Source organism: Euleptes europaea, chromosome 19, assembly GCF_029931775.1.
Source record: "Euleptes europaea isolate rEulEur1 chromosome 19, rEulEur1.hap1, whole genome shotgun sequence".
Lineage (NCBI taxonomy): Eukaryota > Metazoa > Chordata > Lepidosauria > Squamata > Sphaerodactylidae > Euleptes > Euleptes europaea.
This window is the reverse complement of record NC_079330.1, coordinates 6,797,419-6,824,271: the sequence shown is the minus strand read 5'-3', so window position 1 is coordinate 6,824,271 and position 26,853 is coordinate 6,797,419. Positions and strand designations below refer to the sequence as shown.

General features: G+C 50.5%; 1 protein-coding gene across 1 annotated transcript; it reads right to left on the bottom strand.

Annotated features, from left to right (window-relative positions):
- Window positions 1-1,605: 1,605 nt before the first annotated feature.
- VWA1 (von Willebrand factor A domain containing 1) lies at window positions 1,606-26,853 on the bottom strand. The gene is made up of 6 exons (XM_056865190.1): window positions 26,584-26,853; window positions 11,051-11,614; window positions 5,347-5,625; window positions 4,254-4,526; window positions 3,221-3,490; window positions 1,606-1,646 (listed from the first exon to the last, which is right to left on the bottom strand). Exons 1-6 carry the CDS (start codon window positions 26,651-26,653, stop codon window positions 1,606-1,608), a joined length of 1,497 nt encoding a protein of 498 aa, XP_056721168.1. The 5' UTR covers window positions 26,654-26,853.

The following is a 26,853-nucleotide window of genomic DNA, read 5'->3' as shown; positions in this document are numbered from 1 at the left end:
GAGACCACAGGGGAGGGGAAGCAATTGATTTGCCTTTCATAACAGCTTTCTAATTAGCGTTTTTAATTCTCTTCCACGGGGGGCTTTGAAGACACCGATTGTTTTAATCATCAAGGATGATGGATGGAAGTCACCAGAGATGTTTTTGTTGGGCATTTGCCTGGTACGGTGCCGGCGGTTTATCAGCAGTTAGGTTAAAGGCCCTGGTCCTGCTGAAGCTATCAACCTGTGCCTACGTTCAACCAGGTAGGCTTCTCTGGCTACCACTTGTTTGGTTGGGTCATGACCACACCTCAGCTTGTTGCAACCCTTGCCAGGGGCCTCCAAAAGAGAGGAGATTCTCACTAGAGAGCTGGGGAGAGGGGCACAGGCCTACACTTGATTGTTCAGACTGAGGAGCCAGGCCTGAGAGCAGCAGAAGAAGATGAGTTGGTTTTTATAAGCCGATTTTCTCTGTTAAGGAGAATCAAACCGGCTTACGATCTCCTTCCCTTCCTCTCCCCACAACAGGCACCTTGTGAGGTAGGTGGGGCTGAGAGAGTTCGGAGAGAACTGTGACTGGCCTAAGGTCAGCTGACCCACCCCTGAACTGGTTGCTGCAATACCACCCTTTGGCCATCTGCAGCGGAGGCGCTGAAACACACCCAGCAGCTCCTTCCTCTGGCTTGCTATCCCCCAATGACGCGAGAATCAACAGGTTCCCACTGCTAGGATTCCTGGCCCCTTACCAGTGGAAGCCCGAAGCCTTTCTTGTAGGCATCTCCTATTTTCTCTCCCTTTCCAACATGTCCTACGCTAAACTGTTTTTCCCTGCTCCAGAAGGAAGCGTCTGCCAAGTCGCGGGATCTTTGTTCTCCTGTTTATTTCAACTGTCTTCCAGAGGATGCGATACAACAGAGGGGAAAGCAACTGTAACCACATTGGGTCAAAACTACATGGCGAAGTTGAAAAAGATCCGGGAGGGAAAAGGTTTCTGGCTTACCAGAAAAGCCAGCAAAGACTAAACTCTCAAATGGCATTTTCCTCTGTTTTTTTTTTTTTTTTTTAAGACACAACAAACTGCTATTTTAATCCTACCATCTGGAGCTGGCCTGGTCCCCGCGGATTTGGATTCATCTCCCTTGGGCCTGTGAGAATCTCTCCTCCCACCGAACCGCAACGCAAACCCCGTTCGGGTTGACACAACAGAAGGAACGCTGTTTTGTAACGATAACATCGGAACCAAAGCTTGAGAAGAGCCTGACTATTGGCGCGGGGTAACTCCTCATCCCTTCCCCCCCCCCTCAGCTAAAACAGAAACACGGACACAAATAAATAGAGTACATGTCAGGTAACAGGAATTCCCAGTCTTCTGCCCCAAGGAAGAGATCGGTAGCCCAGGGCTGGTTGCGGCGGGTGGAATCCATCCTCCGAGCAAAGCCAACTTTCTTGACACCAAGCAAAGTCTCAGGAACGGACGGCCACCAGAGGGGGGCCAGAGTGCTTCAGAGCATCTTGGGAAGATGGAACGGATAACGGGAGTCGCATCCCCTCCGAATCTGGGTTCCCCATCTCTTCCTGTATTTCCCCTCCGCCCCGCGGAGGCGCTTCTCAATCCAGCGGGGCTCAGGCTCTCCGTCGATGTCGATAGCTTCTCACCTGCGAGGCTGGAAACAGGACCACACGAACACATGATGAACACAGGAAGCTGCCTTATACTGAATCAGACCCTCGGTCCGTCAAAGTCAGTATTGTCTACTCAGACCAGCAGCGGCTCTCCAGGGTCTCAGGCAGAGGTCTTTCGCTTCCCCTACCTGCCTAGTCCCTTTAGCTGGAGATGCCGAGGATTGAACCTGGGACCTTCTGCATGGCAAGCATAGGCTTTGAGCCATGGCACCTCCCCATGAAGCTGCCTTATACTGAATCAGACCCTCGGTCCGTCAAAGTCAGTATTGTCTACTCAGACCGGCAGCGGCTCTCCAGGTTCTCAGGCAGAGGTCTTTCGCATCCCCTACCTGCCTAGTCCCTTTAACTGGAGATGCCGGGGATTGAACCTGGGACCTTCTGCATGCCAAGCAGATGCTCTGCCACTGAGCCACAGCCCCTCCCCTAAAGGAATTGTAGTATACCATGTGGCATGATAGGTACAGTTGAGCTTATTTATCCTGCTTCATAGAATCCTAGAGTTGGAAGGGACCACCAGGGTCATCTAGTCCAACCCCTGCACAATGCAGGAAACTAACAACTACCTCCCCCCACATCCCCAGTGACCCCAACCCTCCCCCCACCATTCAGGATCCCACAATCAAAGCTCTCCCGACAGATGGCCATCTAGCCTCTGCTTAAAGACCTCCAAAGACGGGGACTCCACCACCCTCCGAGGCAGCACATTCCACCATCGAACAGCCCTCACAGTCAGAAAGTTCTTCCTAATGTTTAGGTGGAATCGCTTTTCTATTAGTTTAAATCCATTACTCCGTGTCCTAGTCTCTGGAGCAACTGAGAACAAGCTAGTTCCCTCATCAACATGACATCCCTTCAAATATTTAAACATGGCTATCATGTCTCCCCTCAACCTTCTCTTCTCCAAACTAAACAAACCCAACTCCCTAAGTCTCTCCTTCAGGTCACCCTTCAGTCTTGCTTAGGATTGACGACCACAGGTTCGGAAACTGAACGCATGAAGCTGCCTTCTACTGAATCAGACCCTTGGTCCAGCAAAGTCAGTATTGCCTACTCAGACCAGCAGCGGCTCTCCAGGGTCTCAAGGAGGAGGGTATGCATTGAGGGGGTCTGACTGGCTTGGAAACAGTGACCCACTTCACCTAACAAACAGGCTTAGTGCTTACATAGTCTCTCTCTTAGGGAATTTTTGCATTTGTTCCAAAGCTATAAGGCAGGGGTGTCGAACTCAATTCTTACCAGGGCCGGATTTGACATAAACGTCACTTGGTCGGGCCAAGTGGGGGAGGGTGGCTGGCTCATGGCCCCTTGAGAGCTCTTATCCGGCCCCTGAGCCAAGAGAGGCACACATGCTGGATAATGCACTTTCAATCCACTTTCAATGCACTTTAGCGACAGTTTGCAAGTTGATTTTGCAGTTCCACACAGTGCGTTGAAACCAGATTGAAAGTGCATTATTCGGCATGTGCGGAAGTGCCCGCAGTCACCCCCTCCGCTCCCGATCTGGGCTGGCGAGTTTTGCAGGAAAGAGAAAAACACCCCCCCGGCCCCGACTCACCCGGCTGCATGCGCACCATCCGGCACAAGCCTTTCCCGGGAATGTTTTTGTACACCGGCTTGACACACACTTTGTTGGCGCTGCCCGCGGTCAGGTTGGACAACAGGACGCTGTTGATCTGCGGCGAGACGCTGAGGAGGTTCGAAGGCCCCGCCTGCCGCCGGCACCGGACGCGGTAGCCAAGGACGTCGCCATCTGCAGGGTCCCAAGAGGCCTTCAGGGTGCTGGGGCCCAGGTCTTCGAAGCGTAGATGCTTCACTTTGGAGTTTTCTGATAAGTGACAAAGCAGGGGAAAGACCCCATATTTAGGTTATCCTCTACAACAGGGGTTCCCAACCTTTTTGAGCCTGCAAGTAAGGTTGCCTTAGAGCTCCAGACCTCTTTTAATCATCCCTGTTCAGCACCACCTACCCCCAAATGTGGCTCTGCTCCTTGTTTTAAAAAAGCCCTCATCGACAATGCTCCTCTGAGCAAATGCAAAGAGTTTCTGTATGGTCATTTGGAACTAACTAAGAGCCAGCGTGGTGTAGTGCTTAAGAGCGGTGGTTTGGAGCGGTGGACTCTGATCAGGAGAACCGGGTTCGATTCCCCACTCCTCCACATGAGCGGCAGAGGCTAATCAACTGGATTTGTTTCCCCACTCCTACACACGAAGCCAGCTGGGTGACCTTGGGCTAGTCACACTCTCTCAGCCCCACCTCCCTCACAGGGTGTCTGTTGTGGGGAGGGGAAGGTGATTGTAAGCCGGTTTGATTCTCCCTTAAGTGGTAAGTCAGCATATAAAAACCAACTCTTCTGTTCTACAACAACTGCAGTCCCTTTAAATTTTGTGTCACCCCAGTGAGGCAAACGGAAGCAAATCCTCCAAGGTACTGTTGGCCTTAGAGCTCCAGACCTTCTCTTTTAATCATCCCTGTTTAGCACCACCCACTTGCAAATGTGGCTCTGCCCCTTCTTTTTAAAAACCCTCATTGACAATGTCCCTCTGAGCATACGCAAAGAGCTTCTCCATGGTTGTTCGGAACTAACTCACCTTCCTGAGTGCAGGCTTTGGCCGAAAGAGCTCTCTCTTTCCCCGACTTGTAAATAGCGGAGACAGTCACCAAGTAGGTCGTGTTGGCTGCCAGGTTCTCCAAGACGGTGCTGTTCCGGCTCCCGTCCACCACCACCAACTTGACCGAGTTGGCGGGCAGAGGTCCGTACAAGACTTGATAGGAGGCCACGCTTTCTGGGGTTGGGGACCAGCTGACCCGGACGCTGTGGGGTTTGGATTCCGAGATGAGAACCCGGACCGGGCTGACAACCTCTGCGGAGAAGAAGAAAGTCGTTCAAGAGCTTTTTTTCCCAAGTCATGCAAACGTCACCTCTCCACTGAAAAGCCCTCCAGGCATCCTCCCAGCCTACAATCACATCAGTACAACAAACTGAAACTCCCGTTCAAAAATGCAATCGAAGTCAGCATAAAAGCAACATATTCACGTTTCATCAGTGGACTCTGAGCATATGCAGACTGCCTCCACCCTCAGCACCAGGCAACCTCCTCTTGCACTCATGCAACAAAGAATATGGGGAGAGAATCCCTGGAGGTTTGTAAGCAGAGGCTAGATGGCCATCTGTCAGCAATGCTGATTCTATGACCTTAGCCAGATCATGAGAGGGAGGGCACCTTGGCCATCTTCTGGGCATGGAGTAGGGGGTCACTGGGGGTGTGTGGGGGAGGTCGTGAATTTTCTGCGTTGTGCAAGGGGCTGGACCAGGTGGCCCTGGTGGTCCCTTCCAACTCTATGATTCTATGAGAATCAAAATCCATGAATGTGCACGTATTGCATTTATTTATTTACCTCCTGCTGGTCTCCCCCATTGGGACTCAAAGCAACATAGAACGTTATTCTCGTCTCCTCCATTTCCCCGCAACAACACCCTTGTGGGGTAGGCCAAGCTGAGCGTTCGTGACAGGCCCAAGGTCACCCCGCAAGCTTCCGCGGCAGAAGTGAAGTTTTGAACCCAGGTTGCCCAGGGTCCCAATCCACCACTCTGTCCCCTTACACCACTCTGGCTGCGGGCCAGCTAGTTTCTGCCTTTGGCCCCGATCTCTCCAAAACAGATGTTTCCTTGATGGCGCTTACCTTCCAAAGTGGTGACTCTGGTTGTCTGAGGGGGGATGTACCTCTCATTGGACTCGGGGATGAGGGCGACCTCGTAGGTGGTTTGAGGTACGAGGTTAACCACCAGGGCAGTAGTGTGGTCGCCGGTCAGCTGTTTGGTCAGTTTCCGCCTGGGTTGTCCGGTAGGCGCGTACTCCAGCACGTAATAGCCGGTGTCACGAGCGAGAAGTTTGGGCCACACGAGCCGGAAGCTGCTGGAAGAGATGTCGGTGGCGCGCAGACGTTTGGCCTGGATGACATCTGGAGGGGGAGACACAGGGAGAAGTTGCCTCTCTGCACGAATCCGTTCTGAATTCACCTCTTTCCACCCAGGGAACCTATTCAGATTAGTGGCTAAGGCCAAAATGCAGAGGAGACGGGCTCCTCTAGGTGTGGGTGATTCTTCCGCTCTCTCTTCTTTAAACCTGAAAATGTTTAGTTTGAAATTGTGGCTCCGCTTCTTTTTCCTTTTCCCCCTTTTTTGTAAGGCCATTTATGCAGGGTCAATATTGATGCTCGCTCAAATCTCTTTTTTTAAATGCGACCTTTAAAATGCCTATTCAAGGTCCCGATGCAAAAGGAGAAATTCCACCCCCACACATACACTCACCTGCTCCTTCATTCCTGTTTGCATAGCAACCGCCTTGTGCATAGCTAACACGTGGCTGTTATTTTGCATGCTTCCTTGAGGGGATTCTTCGCGACGGGAGCGGAGCAAACACAAAAGGTCGCATTAAAGGGGCTCTTAAGAAATGCGAAGCAGGTATGCGCCGCCTTTGCAGTCACTTCCTGAATGATGGTACAGAGTGAAAAAAATATGCGGGGCAATTCAGCCTGGAACGTGCTGCTAATTACCAGGCATAAATGGCCTAAGGTGTTTTATGCGTGGTCGCTTAACCCTCCTTTCTTCCCTGTTTCAAATTTTTCAGGATGCACGATACCTCATTCCTTGGAAGCTCAATGCTGCTTCAACGCAAAACGAACCCGGCTTTCCCCATTCCTCTTTTGGACCGAGTCAAACTGTTCTTCCTGGCTCATTCCAGAGCCACAGAGCGAACGTACACCTTTCCCGGGTTGAGCTTCGCCCCACCCTTTTCCAAACCCTTCTTCAAGGCAGCCAAACAGGGGAAGCACAGAAGCTTGGCTTCTCTCACAGCCAATCATGAAGCAGCATGTAAAGAGCCAGGGATTCAAGTGCTTCCTGCTACCTCGGAGCTCTTTCTGAGCAAAAGAAAGGCTTTTTTAAAAAGAGGCTTGGATTCCCCCCTTCTTTCAGATTGCTCCGTTTTTTGTTCTTAAAATGCTTTTTTATGCAGCAGTTGGGTCTGGGGGGGAGGAAGTCTTCTCTCAGGGTGAGTTGCGAGCAGCATTTAAAGAGGTGGGACTTGATTTGAACTTGGGAGACTGCTTTTCTGTATTCGTGCCTCCATTAGCACACAGTTTGGTCCCTGATCATTCCAGTCAACGCAGACAGTTTCCCCCAACCCGGGTTACTTTGATCCTGTCTGAAACGGGGAATAAAGGAGGTTAAAGCGACCATGCATAAATGACCTACGAGTCCAGGCAGGCAGGATTTTGAAGAGGCTGGTTTATCAGGTACATGAGTAGCCGGCAGATGGCAGCAGAGGCCACCTCTAAAAGGCTGGGAGAGTTTTTGTGTATGGGGGGGACTCCTTTGTTGGGGCCAAACTGCGTGGGATGTTGTGGTTCCCAGATGTGTAATTTAATTGTAAAGAGCAACTCCCCAGTATGGATTGGGGAGCATGTTGTGTGCATGTAAGATTAACTCTGCCCACCTGCACCATTTCCCTGAATGGAAATATTGAGGAAGGAGCATTACCCCCCCCTTTACCCAGTACCACAGCTAAGGTTGCCAACCTCCAGGTGGTAGCTGGAGATCTCCCGCTACTGCTGGGTGACTTTGGGCTAGTTACAGTTCTCTTTGAACTCTCACAGTCCCACCTACCTCACAAGGTGTCTGTTGTGGGGAGGGGAACGGAAGGCGATCGTAAGCTGCTTTGAGACTCCTTAAAGGTAGAGAAAAGTGGGGTATAAAAACCAAATCTTCTTCAGGTTTCCGAAGGTGCCCACAGGCCCAGAAAGGTTGGGAACTAGGTTCCTCTTTGCCACCGGCGGGAGATTTTTGGGGCAGAGCTTGAGGAGGGCAGGGTTTGGGGAGGGACTTCAATGCCATAGAGTCCGATTGCCAAAGCGGCCATTTTCTCCAGGGGTACTGATCTCTATCAGCTGGAGATCAGTTGTAATAGTGGGAGATCGCCAGCCACCACCTGGAGGTTGGCAACCCTATTGGAGACCCCTGGCATAACATCTAGTTTGGTCCAGAGTCTCTGGCTTCCAAGTGGATGAGTACACATATGAAGCTGCCTTATACTGAATCAGACCCTTGGTCCATCAAGGTCAGTATTGTCTACTCAAACTGGCAAGGGCTCTCCAGGGTCTCAGGAAGAAGGCTTTCACATCACCTCCTGCCTGGTCCTTTTCAGCTGGAGATGCCTGGGACTGAACCTGGGACCTTCTGCGTGCCAAGCAGAGGCTCTTCCACTGAGCAACAGTTACAGGAGGCTGCTGTTAGCCTTCCGGCCTCCTTTCATCCCCAGCTTGTTGACATTACTCGCCCCAGACAAGAAGTCACAGGCAGGAAATGTGACCTCACCTCACTTGTCCTCGAAGGGAGCAGCTGCACGCAGAGGGGGAAGAGGAGGATTCTGGCGGTTAGGCCTGCGGGAGGCACCGGTGCCACGAGCCGGGCCTGCGCGCCACACCCCATTCCCTTCCACTACCGTCAGTGTTGGCATGGACCACGCGACACGTTCCTGCCAGCCACTTTTGGCTGTCAAACCCTGGCCCGAGTCCCTTTGCACCTGGTGAAAAAGTCCCTAGAGCGATCTCAGATCTAAGAACATAAGAAAAGCCCTGCTGGATCAGACCAAGGCCCATGAAGTCCAGCAGTCTGTTCACACAGTGGCCGACCAGATGCCTCCAGGAAGCCCACAAACAAGATGACAGCTGCAGCATTGTCCTGCCTGTGTTCCACAGCACCTAATGTAATAGGCATGCTCCTCTGATCCTGGAGAGAATAGAGATGCATCTATTTGGACTAGTAGCTATGGATAGCTGAGGACAGGGAACGTTGGGTGGGGGGGAAGTAGAGCCACGGGCTGCCCCTCCTGGCTTCCCAGAGCAATAGCCCCCATCTTCTCAGCCCTGACACTCGGACAAGCATCGAAAGCACGAGACGCCAGCCTCTAATGCAGGCTCAGGGTAGGGAGGCTGAGAGCACCCAGCGTTGGCAGCCTGGGAACATGCCCAGAGGTTGCACTTTGATATCATGTGCAAGTCCATCAAAGCTCGTCTTTGTAAAACAGACAAGCGGGCATTGTTTCGAAACGGGCCCGTCCTCCCTTTCAGTCCTGCCAGGCGACTCCTGGCAAGGCCGACCCAGCTTGCGAGCCAGACGACAGAGTCGCCGGTCAAAATCCCCCTGGGTGGCTTCCCTTGACTGGAAACAAAACAGAATTGTGGAGCATCGTAAACACTAACAGGTTTTTAAAATAAGCTCCTGGGGGAGGCAGAGCATGTTTCGTCCGGTTGCCCGTGAGCTTGGGTTATGTGCTGAAAAGCTCGGGGGGTGGGGGTGGGGAGGACCGAATGGATCTGGACCACTCCACCCCAGCAGCCGAGTCAATTCTGTAATCTAAAATGGATCCCACCAACCGGTCTAGGCAGGCACGAAAAGCTTAGCATGGCCGGACCTGTTTGCCCGTAACTCGAGGCCTCCGAGGAGGGACTGGTGACGCTGCAATCCCCTCACAGTGGCATGGGTTCCAGGTTCAGTCCCAGGCGTCTCCAGCTGAAAAGGACCAGGCAGGAGGTGATGTGAAAGCCTTCCTCCTGAGACCCTGGAGAGCCCTTGCCAGTCTGAGTAGACAATACTGACCTTGATGGACCAAGGGTCTGATTCAGTATAAGGCAGTGAGCATGACCTGGGGAGAATGTACCAGTTACATTGAACCTCTCTTTACTGCTTCCCTTCCGGAAATACGCCTCCCCCAAAGAGCCTAAATTAAGCCCAAGGCCTTTGGTTGGGGCAGAACTCCATTCCATTCCCACCTCTCTATCCTGGAATAGTTTAGACTTTGCCAAATTTAGAAGTAGGACACAAGGGGAGGGGCTGTGGCTCAATGGTAGAGCATCTGCTCAGCATGCAGAAGGTCCCAGGTTCAATCTCTGGCTGGCATCTCTAGTTGAAGGGACTAGGCAAGCAGGTGATGTGAAAGTCCTCTACCTGAGACCCTGGAGAGCTGCTGCCAGTCTGAGTAGACAATGCGGACTTTGATGGACCAAGGGTCTGACTCAGTAGAAGGCAGCTTCATGTGTTCATGTGTTGTTAACATTGAAGTCTTTGGGAAAGGGCCATAGCTCAGTGGTAGAGCATCTGCTTGGCATGCAGAAGATCCCAGGTTCAATCCGCAAACATCTCCAGTTAAAGGGACCAGGAAAGTAGGGGATGTGAAAGATCTCAGCCTGAGACCCTGGAGAGCTGCTGCCGGTCTGAGTAGACAATACTGAACTTTGATGGACCAAGGGTCTGATTCAGTATAAGGCAGCTTCATGGGTTCATGTGTACCACATTCTTTTTTTTTCTTTTTTAATGCATAGATCAATCCCTAGAGATGAGTAGATTCCCCCAAGGTCGGGAATTGCCTTCTGGGAGAGGGAGAAAGCTCTCTTACTATCTGTTTTTCTTTGGTGATTAGTGAGAAACGCCTCTCTTGCTCCCGTCATACTGGAACTCAGGGTAATCCTATGAAACCGACAGCTTTAAAATACAGGTCATTCCTGAAACCAAAGAGGGAAGAAATGCTGCCAGGAAGTGGGTGGAAAATTTTCCCACTTCCATAGTAACCCTTGTTGAATTTCCAAACTCTTAGCAGACCGGGGGTTCCAGCAGCTGGGTAATAAAGTATCAAAAGGAGGTGCATTGTAAGGGACAATCCAGCAAACCAAAAGCTTTATTGGGGGGGGTGTTTTTGGGTTGCCAGGGGGGACACCTGCTCTGAAACTGACCCACCGAAAGCTGCCGAAGGCAAAATCCACACTTAGGGTTGCCAACCTCCAGGCACTAGCTGGAGATCTCCTGCTATTGCAACTGGTCTCCAGCCGATAAAGATCAGCTCCCCTGGAGGAAATGGCTGCTTTGGCAATTGGATTCTATGGCATTGAAGTTCCTCCCCTCCCCAAACCCTGCCCTCCTCAGGCTCTGTCCTCGAAACCTCCCGCTGGTGGCTCCATGAAGGTTTTTAAGCAGAGGCTAGGTGGCCATCTGTCAGCAATGCTGATTCTATGACCTTAGGCAGATCATGAGAGGGAGGGGATGACGCACATGAACGCATGGAGCTGCCTTCTACTGAACCAGACCCTCGGTCCATCAAAGTCAGTATTGTCTACTCAGACCGGCAGCCGCTCTCCAGGCTCTCAGGCTGAGGTCATTCCCATCACCTACCTGCCTAGTCCCTTTAACTGGAGATGCCGGGGATTGAATCTGGGACCTTCTGCATGCCAAGCAGATGCTCTACCACTGAGCCACAGCCCCTCCCCATCTGGGTAGGACACGTTGTAAATAGAAGACCTTGGTCTGACCTGAGCTGACATCTCGTCTAGGTACCTGTTACGGAGTCTCTCAGCTCCTTGATAATGATGGGCAGGTCATCCATGTCCACGAAATGCAGGTGCTTCTCCGGCGGCTGGCTGGCTGCAGCCGAAAGCTCCAAGTAGTTCCCGCGACCGGTGCTGACGATGAAAACCGTGACCCCCAAGTCCTTAAGAAGCTGCATGGGCCGGGAGACGTCGTCCGTGGAGAACCCGTCGGTGATCCACACCAACACCTTGGGCACATCGGGCCGGGCGCCAGCTTCTCCAGTGAAGAGCGTCTCCTTGGCAAAGGAAAGGGCTTTGCCCGTGTTGGTGTCTCCCATCACCTGCTGGATGCCCCGGATGGCGTGCTGGACCGCCCCGCTGGAAAGGTAGCGGTCGAACGGGAACTCCATGGTGGGGACGGTGCTGATGTGAACCACGCTGGTCTGGACATCGTGGGGACCAAAGGTGAAAGGTCGGAGGAGGTCGGCGATGAACTCCTTGACCCGGGAGAATTCGTAGTAGGAGACGCTGCCAGAGCTGTCCAGCAGGAAGAGGAGGTCCCCTTCTACATCGGGGATGGAGGGATGGGGACCTAGGAAAGGCACGGGGGGGGGGGGGGAGAAAGACAGCAGCAGCCATTAAAATGCTCAACAATTCCAACCCAAGGGGGCTTGTGTGAGTTTGGGGATGGCAAAATGTGAACGTTCAGTGGCAACCTATTTTTCTCATTGAACGGATCCAAAACAAAGAAGAGCACATATGTTAGCAAGATTCAATATGCTACCCTCATTAATATTAAAAGGTAAAGGTCCCCTGTACAAGCACCGGGTCATTCCTGACCCATGGGGTGACATCACATCCCGACGTTTACTAGGCAGTCTATATTTTTACGGGGTGGTTTGCCAGTGCCTCCCCCAGTCATCTTCCCTTTACCCCCAGCAAGTTGGGTCCTCATTTTACCGACCTCGGAAGGATGGAAGGCCGAGTCAACCTCGAGCCGGCGACCTGAAACCGACTTCCTTCGGGATCGAACTCAGGTCGTGAGCAGAGCTTGGACTGCAATACTGCAGCTTACCACACTCTGCGCCACGGGGCTCCTTCCTCAATATTACAGGGGAGATTTCAATCAGTACCGCTCTCTGCAAGGTTATGCCCCTGTGGAATGGATCACATAGAATCGGTTGCACGGGTTCTTTTGCACTGCCCTCTTTATCAGAGAATCCGCCTTAAGTTCATCAACCCGTTGTTCGCTGGTAGGGAACGACACCCAGCTGAGCGCAAGGTGGTCTTTCTTATGTCTACTCAGGATGTGGCCACAACTGACCATGTAGCCAAGTTTTTGCAACATGCAATGTGGATCCGCGAAAGACACTGGGAACAGGCAAGCTCTGTTGAGTAAAATTGTATGATTATGTTCTCTGCAGGTATTGTGTATGCCAATAAAGGTTTTGATTGATTGATTGAACAATTCCAACCCCATTTGCAGGGACTGCTTTGGGTGGTGGAGCTGCCCGAGTCAAGCTGCAAAGAAACCGAGGGGGTGGGGGGAACACCACCTGGACAAAATATCAAGTCTTGAAACTCGAAAGAAGGAAATGTAGCTCAGGGCACCTGTTTGGTGTGCAGATGGTCTTGGGTTCAATTCTTGGCATTGCCAGTTCAAATAATCCCAGGAAGCTGGTTTTGGGGAAAGACCTTCACCCAAGACTTTGGAGAACCCCTGCCGATCAGAATAGAAAATCCTGCATTGAACGGACCAGTAACCCGATTCAGAAAAAAACAGAAAGATTCCTGGTATGGATTTCAAGCATAAAATTTGGCCTTGAAATATGACATTTGGTTTTGGGGAATCAAAATTCAACTGTTCTGTGGGTCCTACTTGTTTTGGCTTACCCGTGCACTAAGATAATTGGGGCGGGGCTGTGGCTCAGTGGTAGAGCCTTTGCTTGCAATACAGAAGGTCCCAGGTTCAATCCCCGGCATCTCCAGTTAAAGGGACTAGGCAAACAGGTGATGCGAAAGACCTCCGCCTGAGACCCTGGAGAGCCGCTGCCGGTCTGAGTAGACAATACTGACTTTGATGGACCAAGGGTCTGATTCAGTATAAGGCAGCTTCATGTGTTCAAGATTGTCAGGTGAGGTCTTTCTCAAGTAGCCCCCTCCCCAGACTTTGGGAGTTAAATGGGAAATTATCAGGGGAGGTGTCTTACCTCTTGTGGCTCCCCCAGCTATGGGATGCCCTCCCTAAACTTTCACCCGGTGCCCGTTTTGCTCCCTTCGGCTGCTGTGGAAAAGGTATTTTGTTTGTTTGGGCTTTTAGCAGAATATAAATGCGCAACTTATGGTGTAGATGCCGCTCAGGTACTAAAGCTGGTAGTTTGGCAATCTGTTGTAAGCTGCCCTGGAGGGAATTTGTCTGAAAGGGAGGGTGGTGGAAACCTGGAAAGAAAGTACTTTTCCTAACGGTCTTGTCAGTTGGCTGCCAGGGAGAAATGAATATTTCAAAGAGGGGGTGGGGGACCCGGGAGAAATGCATGCTTGGAACACCTCTGATGTCAGTCCAGAATCATTTACGAGCTCCGCCCCATCACAGGGCTAAAAGCCCTTCACTGTACTTTGCATGTGAAATTCATTCATTCTGCAGTCAACGCGTCCTCCGCTCATTTAAAAACCAGGAGGGCAACAGGTCGTTGGCTAATAATATACTAGAACATCATTATCCTGTATTAAACAGTACAAAACAGACCTCGGCAGCTGCCGTTTTTGAAACAGGTAGCCTGTTCAATTCACTGCACTTTTGTCTTCACGCTTGGATTGGTAGGGCTGCGTACTGGGCTGTGGCTCAGTGCTAGAGCATCTGCTTTGCATGCAGAAGGTCCCGGGTTCAATCCCCGGCATCTCCCGTTTAAAAAAGCGGCAGGGGATCTGAAAGGTCTCTCCCTGAGACCCTGGAGAGCTGCTGCCGGTCAGAGTAGACAATATCAAATTTGGTAAAATCAAGGGTCTGACTGACCATAAGGCAGCATCGTTTAAAGAGGGCTACAGCTTTGTGGGCAGAAGGTCCCTATTTCAGTCCTCAGCATCCTCAGTTTAAAAGGGGAAGCAGTAGGTGATGTGAAGCCCAAGACCCCGGAGAACTACTGCCTGCCAGAGTAGACAAAGGCCTTTTATGCAGGGAAAGTTTTCCCGCGGTCACCCCTGCCGACTGCTCAGGCCTTCCCTTCGATTATGCATGCGTTTTCTGTCCGTCTGAGGTCGCCTCGCTTTCCCCGCACGTTTTGCCCACATTTTCCAGATTCTGGCTAAAACAGATTCTGGAAAACACGGGCAAAAAGCGCAGGGAGAGCAAGGTGACCTTCGACGAATGGGAAAGGCACGCATAATCAAAAGGAAGCCCCAAAGCAGTCGGCGGGGGTGACCGCGGGGAAAAGTCCCTGCATAAAAGGACAGTACTGGCCTTGATAGGCCAAAGGTCTGATTCAGAATAAGGCAGCTTCATGCATTCATGTGTTTTCAAGATGCATCCTGTCTCCTAGACAATTTCCTGAGATTCTGGAAGTGGAACTGAACCCTGAAGGATGGAAAACACTCAGAATTTTAACAAAGCATCTCCCAACCCCGGACAGAAATCAGGACAAAAATTGTGGTTTTCCATAGAGGAGAACCAGGAAATTGTAAGTGGCAATTTGTAAACAGGGAGAGTATATGTTGGTCAACAGAGCTTGCTCCTAAGATGGTTTTCCTGCAGCCTGGGTGGGTAGTGGTTGAGAGTGGTGGTTTGGAGCGGTGGACTCTGATCTGGTGAACCGGGTTGGTTTCTCCACTCCTACACGTGAACCCAGCTGGGTGACCTTGGGCTAGTCACATCTCCCTCATAGGGTGTCTGTTGTGGGAAGGGGAAGGGGAAGCCGGTTTGATTCTCCCTTAAGTGGTAGAGAAAGTTGGCATATAAAAACCAACTCTTCTTCTTCTTCTCTTCTGGTCTCTTTTGAGAATTGGCTGTTTCTCCCTGCCCTGCCTCCCTTGGCACGTCGGCTGGCATTCTAAGAAGTATTACCACCTTCCCACAAAAAAACCATGCCTAGCAGGAAGGCGGATCCTGACCCCCTGGTGAAAAGGCTCTTGTTTGGGGCTATCACAGCCTGGCCCTGTTTGGGCATAGCATTCGGCATCGGGCTCCCCTACCAAAAAGCCTTGGCGGTAGCAAGATTTTGGGAGTGTCCTGGAATTTTTCTAGCAAGGCCTAAAAAGCCGAAGGAGGTGGGGGGGAGTCCACACAGGCAGCACTGGCTTTTTCTTCCGTCAGGGTCCATCTGGTGCCAAGTTCCTTTTAAAGTCACAATTTATACAATCGCTAAAATAAGCTGGAGGACAGGGAGGGGGACCTAGAACAGAAAGGATGACCAAGCAGAAGAAATATGCTGCTTCTCAAAGGCACCTTCCTGCCTCTCTCTCAAACGTGCCATAATAACGGGAATACTATTGTGCTGGTGGTAGTGCTGGACATTTCCCCCCTTGTCTTTAATTTTGCTGTGATAGGTGTTTCCTCCCTGGGGGCTGGCGGCCCAAAGATGTTTGCTCAAATGAGCATTGATGGCTGGTGGAAATGAGCCCGTGCATACATCCACTTCGGGTTGCCAAGTCTGGGTTGGGAAATTCCTGTTGATTTGGGGGTGGAGCTTGGGGAGGGTGGGGTGTGGAGAGGGGAGAGACCTCAGTAGGGTACAGTGCCGTAGACTCCACCTTCCAAAGTGGCCTTTTTCTCCAGGTGAACTGACCTCTGCCACCTAGGGTTGCCAACCTCCAGGTGGTGTCTGGGAATCTCCAGGCGACAGAGATCAGTTCCCCTGGAGAAAATGGCCACTTCGGCAATTGGACTCTATGGCATTGAAGTCCCTCCCCTCTCCAAACCCCAACCTCCTCAGGCTCCACCCCCAAAATCTCCAGGTATTTCCCAACCCGGAGCTGGCAACCCTACTGTTGCTTGGAGATCAGTTGTAATAGCAGGAGATCTCCAGCCACCACCTGGAGGCTGGCATCCCAACTTGCTGGGTTGTGGTAATAATAATAATAATAATAAGAGTTGGTTTTTATATGCCAACTTTCTCTACCACTTAAGGCAGAATCAAACCGGCTTACAATCACCTTCCCTTCCCCTCCCCACAACAGACACCCTGTGAGGTAGGTGGGGCTGAGAGAACTGTGATTAGCCCAAGGTCACCCAGCTGGCTTTGAGCCCTCCTCAAAGATTAGAGCCTCCGCCGCTCATGTGGAGGAATCAAACCCGGTTCTCCAGATCAGAGTCCACCACTCCAAACCACCGCTTTTAACCACTACACCATGCTGGATGGAACGTGTGACATTCATTCATCCCTAATAGAAATGAATCTTACAGATCTGCTAGAGGTCCACAGTACAACCATTTCATGCGAAACCCTTCCAGTTTCCCATTGCTTAGGGCAGAGGGCCCCCCACAAAATGACACAACTCGCATTAATCCCATACTGCGGTCCTCCAAAAACCGCAAGTCTGGTCTGGAGGTCTCTGCTGGAATGTGGATGACTCCCGCCCCCTCGTGCCCCACCCGCAGATTGAAAAAACAGAGCCTGGAAATCCAGAAATGTATTTGAAGTCACAGGCTGTCCATGACTTCCTGGTATGTTCTGACAACGCTGCGCCCCCGGGCTAGAAACGTCCTCACCGCAAATATCCCCAGTCAGCCTTGGTTTGTACTCATCATGAGACGTGACCAACTCGAGCTTAGAAGACGAAGAGCTGGTTTTTATACCCCGCTTTTCTCTACCGATAGGAGTCTCAAAGCGGCTGACAACCGCCTTCCTTTCCTCTCCCCACAACAGACACCTCGTGAGGTAGGTGAGGCTGAGAGAGTTTGGAGAGAACTGTGACTAGCCCAAGGTCATCCAGCAGGCTTCGTGTGGAGGAGTGGGGAATTGAACCTGGTTCTCCAGATTAGAGTCTGCTGCTCACGTGGAGGAGCAGGGAAACCAACCCGGTCCTCCAGATTAGAGTCCTCTGCTCACGTGGAGGAGCAGAGAAACCAACACGGTTCACCGGGTAAGAGTCCACCATTCATGTGGAGGAGTGGGGAATCAAACCAGGTTCTCCAGATTAGAGTCTGCTGCTCACGTGGAGGAGCAGGGAAACCAACCCGGTCCTCTAGATTAGAGTCTGCTGCTCACGTGGAGGAGCAGGGAAACCAACACGGTTCACCGGGTAAGAGTCCACCATTCATGTGGAGGAGTGGGGAATCAAACCAGGTTCTCTAGATTAGAGTCCACCGCTCACGGGGAACTTTGGTGGGCCGTCAGATTGCATGTATTCATTCTCAGAGCAGGAAAGAGAGATCGAACAGGGAGATTTCAGCCCTATCGCTGTGTCCGGCTTGCTAACCATGCTAGGAATGCGTGTGCCAGAAACTGACCACACTTGTGAAACGGACAGCTAAACCTAAACCCTTTAGGGGACCATAATTCACATCTTGTTGGGAAATGATGAGGAAAACGGGACCAAACATTAAGGGGGGGTCATTTCCAAATTGGGTTGCCAACCTCCAGGTACTAGCTGGAGATCTCCTGCTATTCCAACTGATCTCCAGCCGATAGAGATCAGCTCACCTGGTCACCCCCAGTGACCATTGGCCATTGGACTCTATGGCGTTGAAGCCCCTCCCCAAACCCCGCCCTCCTCAGGCTCCGCCCCCAAAACCTCCCGCCGGTGGTGAAGAGGGACCTGGCAACCCCATTTCCAAGACTGCACAGATGAAGAACAACGTTCTTTGAAGCTCTCCCTTTTCTCATCCCAAAAATTACTGATTGACACCCCCATTACAAATGGCTGAGGATTCTCCTCCGCTCTCCGTAATGCCTTATTTATTGAATCTGTTTTGAAATCCAAGTCGGGGTTTGTTCTTTAGCTTAACAGAGACGCGGGGAAGACAAAACCCTTCTGCACTCTGCTGTCCTCGACATGCCAAATGGCAGGTGTCCACGGGCATCTGGCTGACCCCTGTTGGGAACACGATGCTAGGCTAAAAGGCTCTTCAGTCGGATCTGATAATGACAGTTCTAATGTTGGTCTTTCAAGCTCTGCACGGATCCAGCCTACCTACGTAGACCAGATAATCCAGTCAGCAATATTACGTGGTATAGCTCCCCCTGGCCTATTCCACCTTCAGGAAGGGGCTGCGGCTCAGCGGTAGAGGCCCCTGCTCTGCGTGCGGGAGGTCTCAGGTTCAATCCATGACATCTCCAGTTAGGGCAGGGGGTGTGAGAAACCTCCCTCTGAAGCCCTGGAGAGCGGCTGCCAGTCAGAGTAGACAAGACTGATTTGGACGTGTCAAAGTTCTGACTCGGTAGAAGGCAGCTTGGTGGAATGGGTGGGTTTGACCGCTTTGCTGCAAGAGAGAATCTCCCTGCCTGTAGAAAGCTAGTTCCATTCAAGACTCTACCCTGACATGCTACTATTCTTCATGCAGGCGGTTTTTCACAGAAGGGGAAGCAGCCAGACCTGTACCCCTGTGGTATAGTCCAGAGCATGCTATTCGACTTGATTCTAGTGAAGGGACAAAGGTAGGGATGCCAGCTGCTAGGTGGGACCTGGGGATCCCCTAAAATTACAGCTCACCTCCAGACTATAGAGATCATTTTTCTTGGAGAATATGGATGCTTTGGAGGGTGAACTTTTGTGGCATTGTACTCCACTGAGGTCTCTGTCCTCCTGGAGCCAGCATGGTGGAGTGGCTAAGAGCGGTGGTTTGGAGCGGAGGACTCTGATCTGGAGAACCGGGTTTGATTCCCCACTCCTCCACATGAGCGGTGGACTCGAATCTGGTGAACCGGGTTGGTTTCCCCACTCCTACACATGAAGCCTGCTGGGTGACCTTGGGCAAGTCACAGCTTTGAGCTCTCTCAGCCCCACCTACCTCACAGGATGTCTGTTGTGGGGAGGGGAAGGGAAGGTGATTGTAAGCTGGTTTGATTCTTCTTTAAGAGGTAGAAAGAGTCGGCATATAAAAACCAACTCCTCCTCCTTGTCCCCAGGCTCCATCCCCACATCTCCAGGAGTTTCCCAGCCTGGATCTGCCAACCCTACCCACCCCACCCCCCGCCGGTGGCCAGAGGAGAACCTGGCTACCCTGTACATGAATCATAGAATCATAGAGTTGGAAGGGACCACCAGGGTCATCTAGTCCAACCCCCTGCCCAATGCAGGAAATTCACAACTACCTCCCCCCAACACCCCCAGTGACCCCTACTCCATGCCCAGAAGATGGCCAAGATGCCCTCCCTCTCATCATCTGCCTAAGGTCATAGGATCAGCATTGCTGACAGATGGCCATCTAACCACCTCTAACTACCTCCTTACTTTGTCACACAAAAAGGCTTAAACATGACAGAGAGTTAACTCTGTTGTTGGAAGAAGCCTGGAAATAAACCCAACGTTGATCTTCTGCTTTGGCCTGGCACCCCCTGTGCCGTTTTCCCCGGCTGTTTGCGAACCCTCCCTTGGGCAGAGCCGAGAGAGTTCTCTGAGCAATGAAAGATGCCCCACCTAACTGTTTAATTAACCTCTCTCCTGGTTGGATTCCTTAGTCATCAAAGACCGGGGAGAGACATAGCAGCTCCAGAGAGAAGCCCCGTGGGGAGGGGAAGGGAAGGGGGCAAATGCCAGGCAAACCAGAAAGCCACACCCACCAGCCAGAGCTGCCCCTGCCCATAATAATGTAGCATCCCCCCTCCCCGGAGTGCCTGTGGAAAAAGCAAAGGGCAAAGTCCGTTGCTGGATTTGAGATTGTTTTAAAACGTCACCTAGAGCGTGTTCGTTCACTTGAAGTACATCCATTCCTTCCCCCTGCAGGTCTCGGAGCCTCACAACCACCCTGCAAGGTAGGATGAGTGGGGTAAGAATGTCGCACAGATGAAAACGGGGGGAATGTGTACAAGCAGCCTTGCTCTTATGCTTAGGGTTGCCAGGTCCCTCTTTGCCACCGGCGGGAGGTTTTTGGGACGGAGCCTGAGAAGGGCGGGGTTTGGGGAGGGGAGGAACTTCAATGCCATAGAGTCCAATTGCCTAAGCGGCCAGTTTCTCCAGGGGAACTGATCTCTATTGGGTGGAGATTAGTTGTAATAGCAGGAGATCTCCAGCTAGTACACTGGAAAATATCCTTGGTCATAGTTGTGGTATTTTTATGATTTTATGTATTTTTATGTGTTTTGTGAATGCAGCACGAGGATTTTTTTGTTTGAGTACCTGGAGGTTGGCAGCCCTACTGAGACCCAGGTTTGAATCCTTACTCTGCCATGGAAGCTTGCCGGGCGGCACACTCTCTGCCTAACCTACCTCACAGGATTGTCCTGAGGATAAGATGGAGAAGAGGAGAACGACGTCAACTGCTTTGGATCCCCCTGGGAGGGGACGATGGGGTAGAAACAAAACAAATCAATAAATGCCAGACCAGGCTTTGTGCCTGATCAGCTGCAACGGTGTGCATAAGCCATGGCTGTATGCTTGGTTTATAACAGTTTCTTCCAGAGGTGATAGGAAGAAATGCAAGATTTCTGCACTGCCAAGAGAGATAAGCCCGCTTCCGTTAATTGCACATTATCCTCCAACCCTTTGGTCCCCATCTCCTCTGGCTCATTCCTTGCAAGAGAAAATGATGTTGTGCTGGAAGAGAGATAAAGGGAAAGCTGCCCATGGACTCGAGAAGAAAACGGAATCTCCCTGCACAGGGGAAGGGTATGGCAGATTTCCCGGGCACCGAAAGCAAAAAAGAATTTGCTGCCACACCGGGGCTTTTTGTAGCTTAAAGGGATTTATCAAAAGAATCTGACCAATTCATGGAAGATTATCGTTAGCTGGGAGAGCTAAAATGGAACCTCCAGGATCAGGAGCAATATACCTCTGAGTGCTAAGTAGATGCTGGGGGACAACAGGGGACCTTTGCACACTGCTTGGAGGCCATTAGGAATGGGGTGATAAACCTAAGCCTGTCATCTGATTACCTGAATGAGATGGAATTGATCAATTGAACTGCTTGCATTTGCTCATGAAGAAAAACCATTTCCAAGGAAAAAAGACACTATTTTTTAAAAAAAACTATGAATGTCACACAAAGAATCTTTATGAGAAGAGGCATTGTAAAAAAGCATCTATCATCTGTTCTTCTGTCTTACTATTTGCATTGAAAAAGAATGTTTCAAAAATATTTATATCATGGGCAATTTTTTTGGATCAATGAAAAGGTTTTCAGTAAATTCACTGATCGATCAGCCAAGGCTGCCATCCTGTGCACATTTACCTGGGGAGAAATCTCATTGAACAAGCTGGACTTACTTCTGAGTAAGCAGACATAGCATTACGCTATATGCCTTGCATGGTTTACTGGTCTATAAGCGATTTGGCTCTAAACAAAATAAATTCAGGGTCAGATTCAGATTTATTATTAATACGGCAAAGCCATTAAAACATTCATATCAATTACAAGATGGAGTTAAAAAGATACGATATCTAAAACGAGGGGATGTATAATCCTTAGATAAATTAAATAAATTCCTATTGGCTAAAAACCTCAAATTAATGTAGGGTCTGATCCAGCAAAGATGCACCTCCCTGACTCGAAGCCAGACGATATTGGCCTAATTAAGGGATATTTGGCAACAGGCAAATCCTGTTTCATTCGAAGCTCGGACTCTCTGCTGTCTTCCAGCACTATAGTTCTAACATTCTGGCTTCTCAGCTTCCACCTAACATCCAAATGGGCGGCACTCTCTGCTGCTCCATCAGCGAGCCATGCCCGGGATGGAGCCAGCTGGCGTTCCTCCCTGGAGCAGCTCTTTATAGTTTGAGTCCCACCATTCAGCCTTGCCAGGATTCAAGCTCAGCTTTTCCAGAAAGCCCCGAAACAGAAGCCGCGGGGTTTGTTTATGGACCTAACACGTTCTTGGATGCTGCTGCAAAATATCTCATTCTGGGGGATCCTGCGTGGAGATTTCGATTGGTCGGCGAGACGGTGATGGCCGTCCGTCCAGAGGGCTTTTTGACAAAGGATTAATCATATTAATGAAGCGTACGTCTGGCATGTGAGGAGGAGGAGGAGGAGGAGGAGGAGAAGACTCGGTTTTTATATGCCGACTTTCTCTACCACTTAAGGGAGACTCAAACCGGATTACAATCTCCTTCCCTTCCCCTCCTCACAACAGACTCCCTGTGAGTTAGGTGGGGCCAAGAGAGTGTGACTAGCCCAAGGTCTCCCAGCTGGCTTCGTGTGTAGGAGTGGGGAAACCAACCTGGTTCACCAGATTAGTGTCCACTGCTCATGTGGAGGAGAGGGGAATCAAACCCAGTTCTCCAGATTAGAGTCCACCGCTCCAAACCACCGCTCTTAAGCACTACACCACGCTGGCTCTCAAGTTAGATACATGGAACCTCCAAGTTCAGAGGCAGTGCACCACTAACTGTATATGGCTAATAGCCAAAAAATGGAACCTGCATATTCAGAGGCAGTCTACTTCTGACAATGCAACCCTATGCAGATAAATGGAATCAACAGAATCACCACGTTGAGGGGCAGTCTAGTTCTAACAGTATACCTCTAATAGTCTTCTATAGAAACATGGAACCCCCATATCCAGAGGCAGTCTACCTCTAACAGTGCAATCCTATGCAGATAAATGGAATCAACAGAACCCCCACGTTGAGGGGCAGTCTACTTCTAACAGTATACCTCTAACAGTCTTAGATAGAAACATGGAACCCCTATATCCAGAGGCAGTCTTCCTCTAACAGTGCAATCCTATACAGAGTTACTTTACCTGGTTGAAATCAATTGGCTAAGGCTTAGCCTGGAGTAACTCTCTGAAGGACTGAGCTATAAAGCAGTTTCCAGGGAAGGCTGTGTTTATGAGTATCCCAGAGGCATCTGGCTGGTCATTCTTGGAGATGGGATGCTGTTCTAGAAGCACCTTTGGTCTGATCCAGCAAGGATACTATGTTCTTACAGAGAATACTATGTTCTTAAAGAGAATAAGGCCTGCCGGATCAGACCATCTAGTTCTGCATTATGCTTCCCCACTGTGGAGAAATAGATGGTCCTAGAAGGCCTACAAGAAGGGCAGACACACCAAATCTGAACGTGGAGGTCCCATTTAGCCATCATAGCTAATAGCTACAAATGGGCCTGTCCTCCATGAATCAGTCCAACCTAGGGTTGCCAACCTCCAGGTAATAGCTGGTAATCTCCTGGTATTCCAACTGATTTCCAGCCGATAGAGATCAGTTCACCTGGAGAAAATGGCTGCTTTGGCAATTAGACTCTACGATGTTGAAGCCCCTCCCCTCCCAAACCCCGCCCTCCTCAGGCTCTGCCCCAAAAACCTCCCGGCGGTTGCCACGAGGGACCTGGCAACCCTAGTTCAACCCCTTTTCAGAGCCTTCTAAGGAAGTCTATTTTCACGCTATCATGTGGCAGTGAGTTCCATAAGAAATCCGGATCTCAGATTTCCAGCCCAAAGCAGGAAATCCAATGGCGGCTCACCTGCCGCAAGACACGAAACCTGCCATTGTTTGGCCTGAGAGTCAGAAGGTACAGCAAACCTGGAGGATCTCCTTTAGCTACTGACAGACTCTGTCCTCCACGAAGATGCATAACCCCCCTTGAACACCACCTGCTCCAGTGACCAATTTCCAGATCTTGTGGCAGGGAGTTCCACAGTCGCCCATCATCCAAACAGGACAGCCCGACCAATGTCCCCCTCGCCCAGAGGGTTCACTGCCATTTCATAGGGGCTATTTAAATCAGAAATGAGCCAAGAGAAAAGGCTGTGAGCATGCATAAAGCTGCCTTCTACTGAAGGGCCCATCAAGGGCAGTATTGCCTACTCAGGTTGGCAGCAGCTCTCCAAGGTCTCAGGTCTTTCGCATCACCTACGACAGGTTCCTTGGAACTGGAGATGCCGGGAATTGAACCTGGGATCCTCTGCATGCCAAGCCAATGCTCTACCACTGAGCCACCGTCCCTCCACTGTCTTCCCCCTGGAACCCTTCATTATATTCAAAGCATCCACCAGGTTGGAGCTGAGTAGCCGCTTTCTTAAAAACCCACGGAAAATCCTAATCACGGAATTTTCCCGTCTTCCCTGGTTTCAGCATTTCACCTTTCTTCCCGCCCTAGTTCTTGCAGGGTCTAGAATTTATTATGCGTATGGTCTTAAAATCTGGCAGAAGGCAGTTAAAAAGAACAAGTTAAAAAGAGAAGCCAGAAGGCAATCAGCAAGGAAACATTAACCCGTCTGGATAAAGGTAACGCCAAAATAAAGGATTGGATGGAGGAAGAAAATACTGAACTGTTGGGCAGGTAGTGAATTCTACAGCACCAAATGGTGTTTTGCAGCCGGGTCACGCTTACGTACGCCGAAGGGAATGATCCCCGCGGCCTGCATGGGTGCCGGGAACATCCCGAGAGAGGGCCAGAGCCAGGACACAACAACACTCCAGCCTGCATGGGTGTTAAGGCACTCACTCCCATGCAAGCAAGCGACGCAAACATCACCTCCCTGGCCTTTTGGGTCGCTGCATCAGCTGGGGTTGCCATCCTCCAGGAGGCTCCTGGAGATCTGGGATTACAAGTGATCTCCAGACGACAGAGGACAGTTTCCCTGGAGGAAACGGCAGCTTTGGAAGGTAGACTCCATAGCATTATACCCCATTGAAGTCCCCCCCCTTATGCAAACACTTCCCTCTCCAGGCTCCATCCCTCCCAAATCTCCAGGAATTTCCCAGCCTGAACCTGGCAACCCTAGCATCATTACACCAGCAAAAGAATTTCTCTACTGGGTCAGGTCATGGATTCATCCTTGATAGTATTGCTTCCAACAAGGGCTAACTGGAAAGACCAGCATTGATCCCAGTCTCTCTGTCTTGTTGTCCTCCTACCGCAGCAACTGGTATTCAAAGGTACATTGCCTCTGAACATCGAGGTTCCGCTTAGCCACCGTGGCTAATGACCATAAAGACCTCTCCTCCAGCCACCCGTTTCACCCCCTTTTAAAGTCATCTGAGCTCCTGTCCATCACTACATCATGAGGCAGTGAGTTCCATGAGTCAGTTTTGCATGCATCTGGCGTTATTTTCTTTTGCCTGTCCTTGAACCTGCAGGGATATCCTCAGGCGGCAGTGGAGCAAAGCACCGCTCAGTCACGTCAAGGGAAGGCTGGGATTTGTCTGCCTACTCTTATGGTGTACAGCTTCTATTGCTTCAGTTAGCGTGGGCGGGGGAACACTTTGCAAAACGCTGACTCTCTTCCGCAGTCCCCGTATCCTCTATTCTCCCACGCCGACAGCTTCCAAGAATGCATGCCCACTGCTTTCAACGGGACTTACGACTCATCCTGAATCCCGTTCACTCCAAAATTAAGCCCTGCTGATTTCAACACACTTGGTCCCAAGGGAAGCGTGCTGCCTCAGTCACAGCTAACCGTATCAGGGTCTTAAGCCAAATACTTCGATGTCCAGAACTCACTCACACTCTGGGCTCAAAGCATCGTTGCCTTGAGATCTCTTGATTCTGTCGCAGAGACAAGGAGAGCTCAGAGGCTGCGCCTACATTTTGCTCACAGAGTCTCGGGTTCAATTCCTGCCATCTTCTGTTAGAAGAGTCTCGATAGCAGGCACTGGGAAAGACCCTGGAGAATTGCTGGATCAGTGACCTGGCTTCATAAGTTCAAGTAACTCCTCATGTTAAGAAATAATCCTGATGGTAGAGTTGTAACGGAGATATTCAACATGTTTAATAGCTTATAAAATGATCATCTTTAGATTATATCATATGCTTAAATATCTTTTTCATTTTATAATAAGAGTGAATATTTGATCACAAAATGATGTAGAACCGCAGGGCAATATAGTCTACCTCATTTATTCTGTATTTAATTTTTCTATAACTGTTGGACATTTTTATTTCTTACCTCGCCCCTTTTTTCCTTCTGTACCCTTCCTTTATATAATAATAAAACTTTTTTTTGGGGGGGGGAGTAACTCCTCATGTTCGGTTTCTGCTCGAATTATTATTGCTTGAATTATTATTGGCACTTTTTACTGGCTTCCTTTACTTCATCAGGCACCAGGGTGGGGAAATAATACACATTCTGTATTGATGATTCTCTGGGAGCAACAGACAAACTAACTTTCCAAATGGGGAGGGGGGAGTGGGGGAGCACACCACCCCAAAAAGCATCTCTGGAGTGACTTTGCCTTCAATGTGCTCCAAATATTCCCGGGATGATAACCTTGAAGCGGAAGGCACTGGGTTCCATTCGATCGCCTTATCTACTGCCAGAGAATCTCTGCTACTCCAAATCTGCCTCCCCTCCCTTTCAGGGGTAAGCCCATTTACGCATCTCCAGTTGGCCTTGGAAAACATCCAAATGCACTTTTAATTAGCATTGGGTTTTTTTTTTTTTTTAAGGAAAGACAAACCGTTCCCAACAAACCCCAGGAGGAAAAAACAAGAAAAAAGAAAGCAGGCGATTTTAACCTACTCACCTCGGTGTGGGATAGTTTGTCCCAGGATGCCATGAAGCAAGAGAAACAGAGCCAGGATCCTGGCACACATAGCAATTCCTCACGCCTCCGCGGCTACCTTAAACCCCAAACCTGGAAACGGGCGGAAGCGAGCACAGTCATATTAGAGAATCTTGAGCAGAGAGTCCCAAACTCTGCTTTTATGCCATTCTCGCCTTGAGCAGAGACACCCCCTCCTGCTTGGTAATCTTTTTGCTCCCTGCGCAGTTGCGAAATCTACAAGTCAGTTTC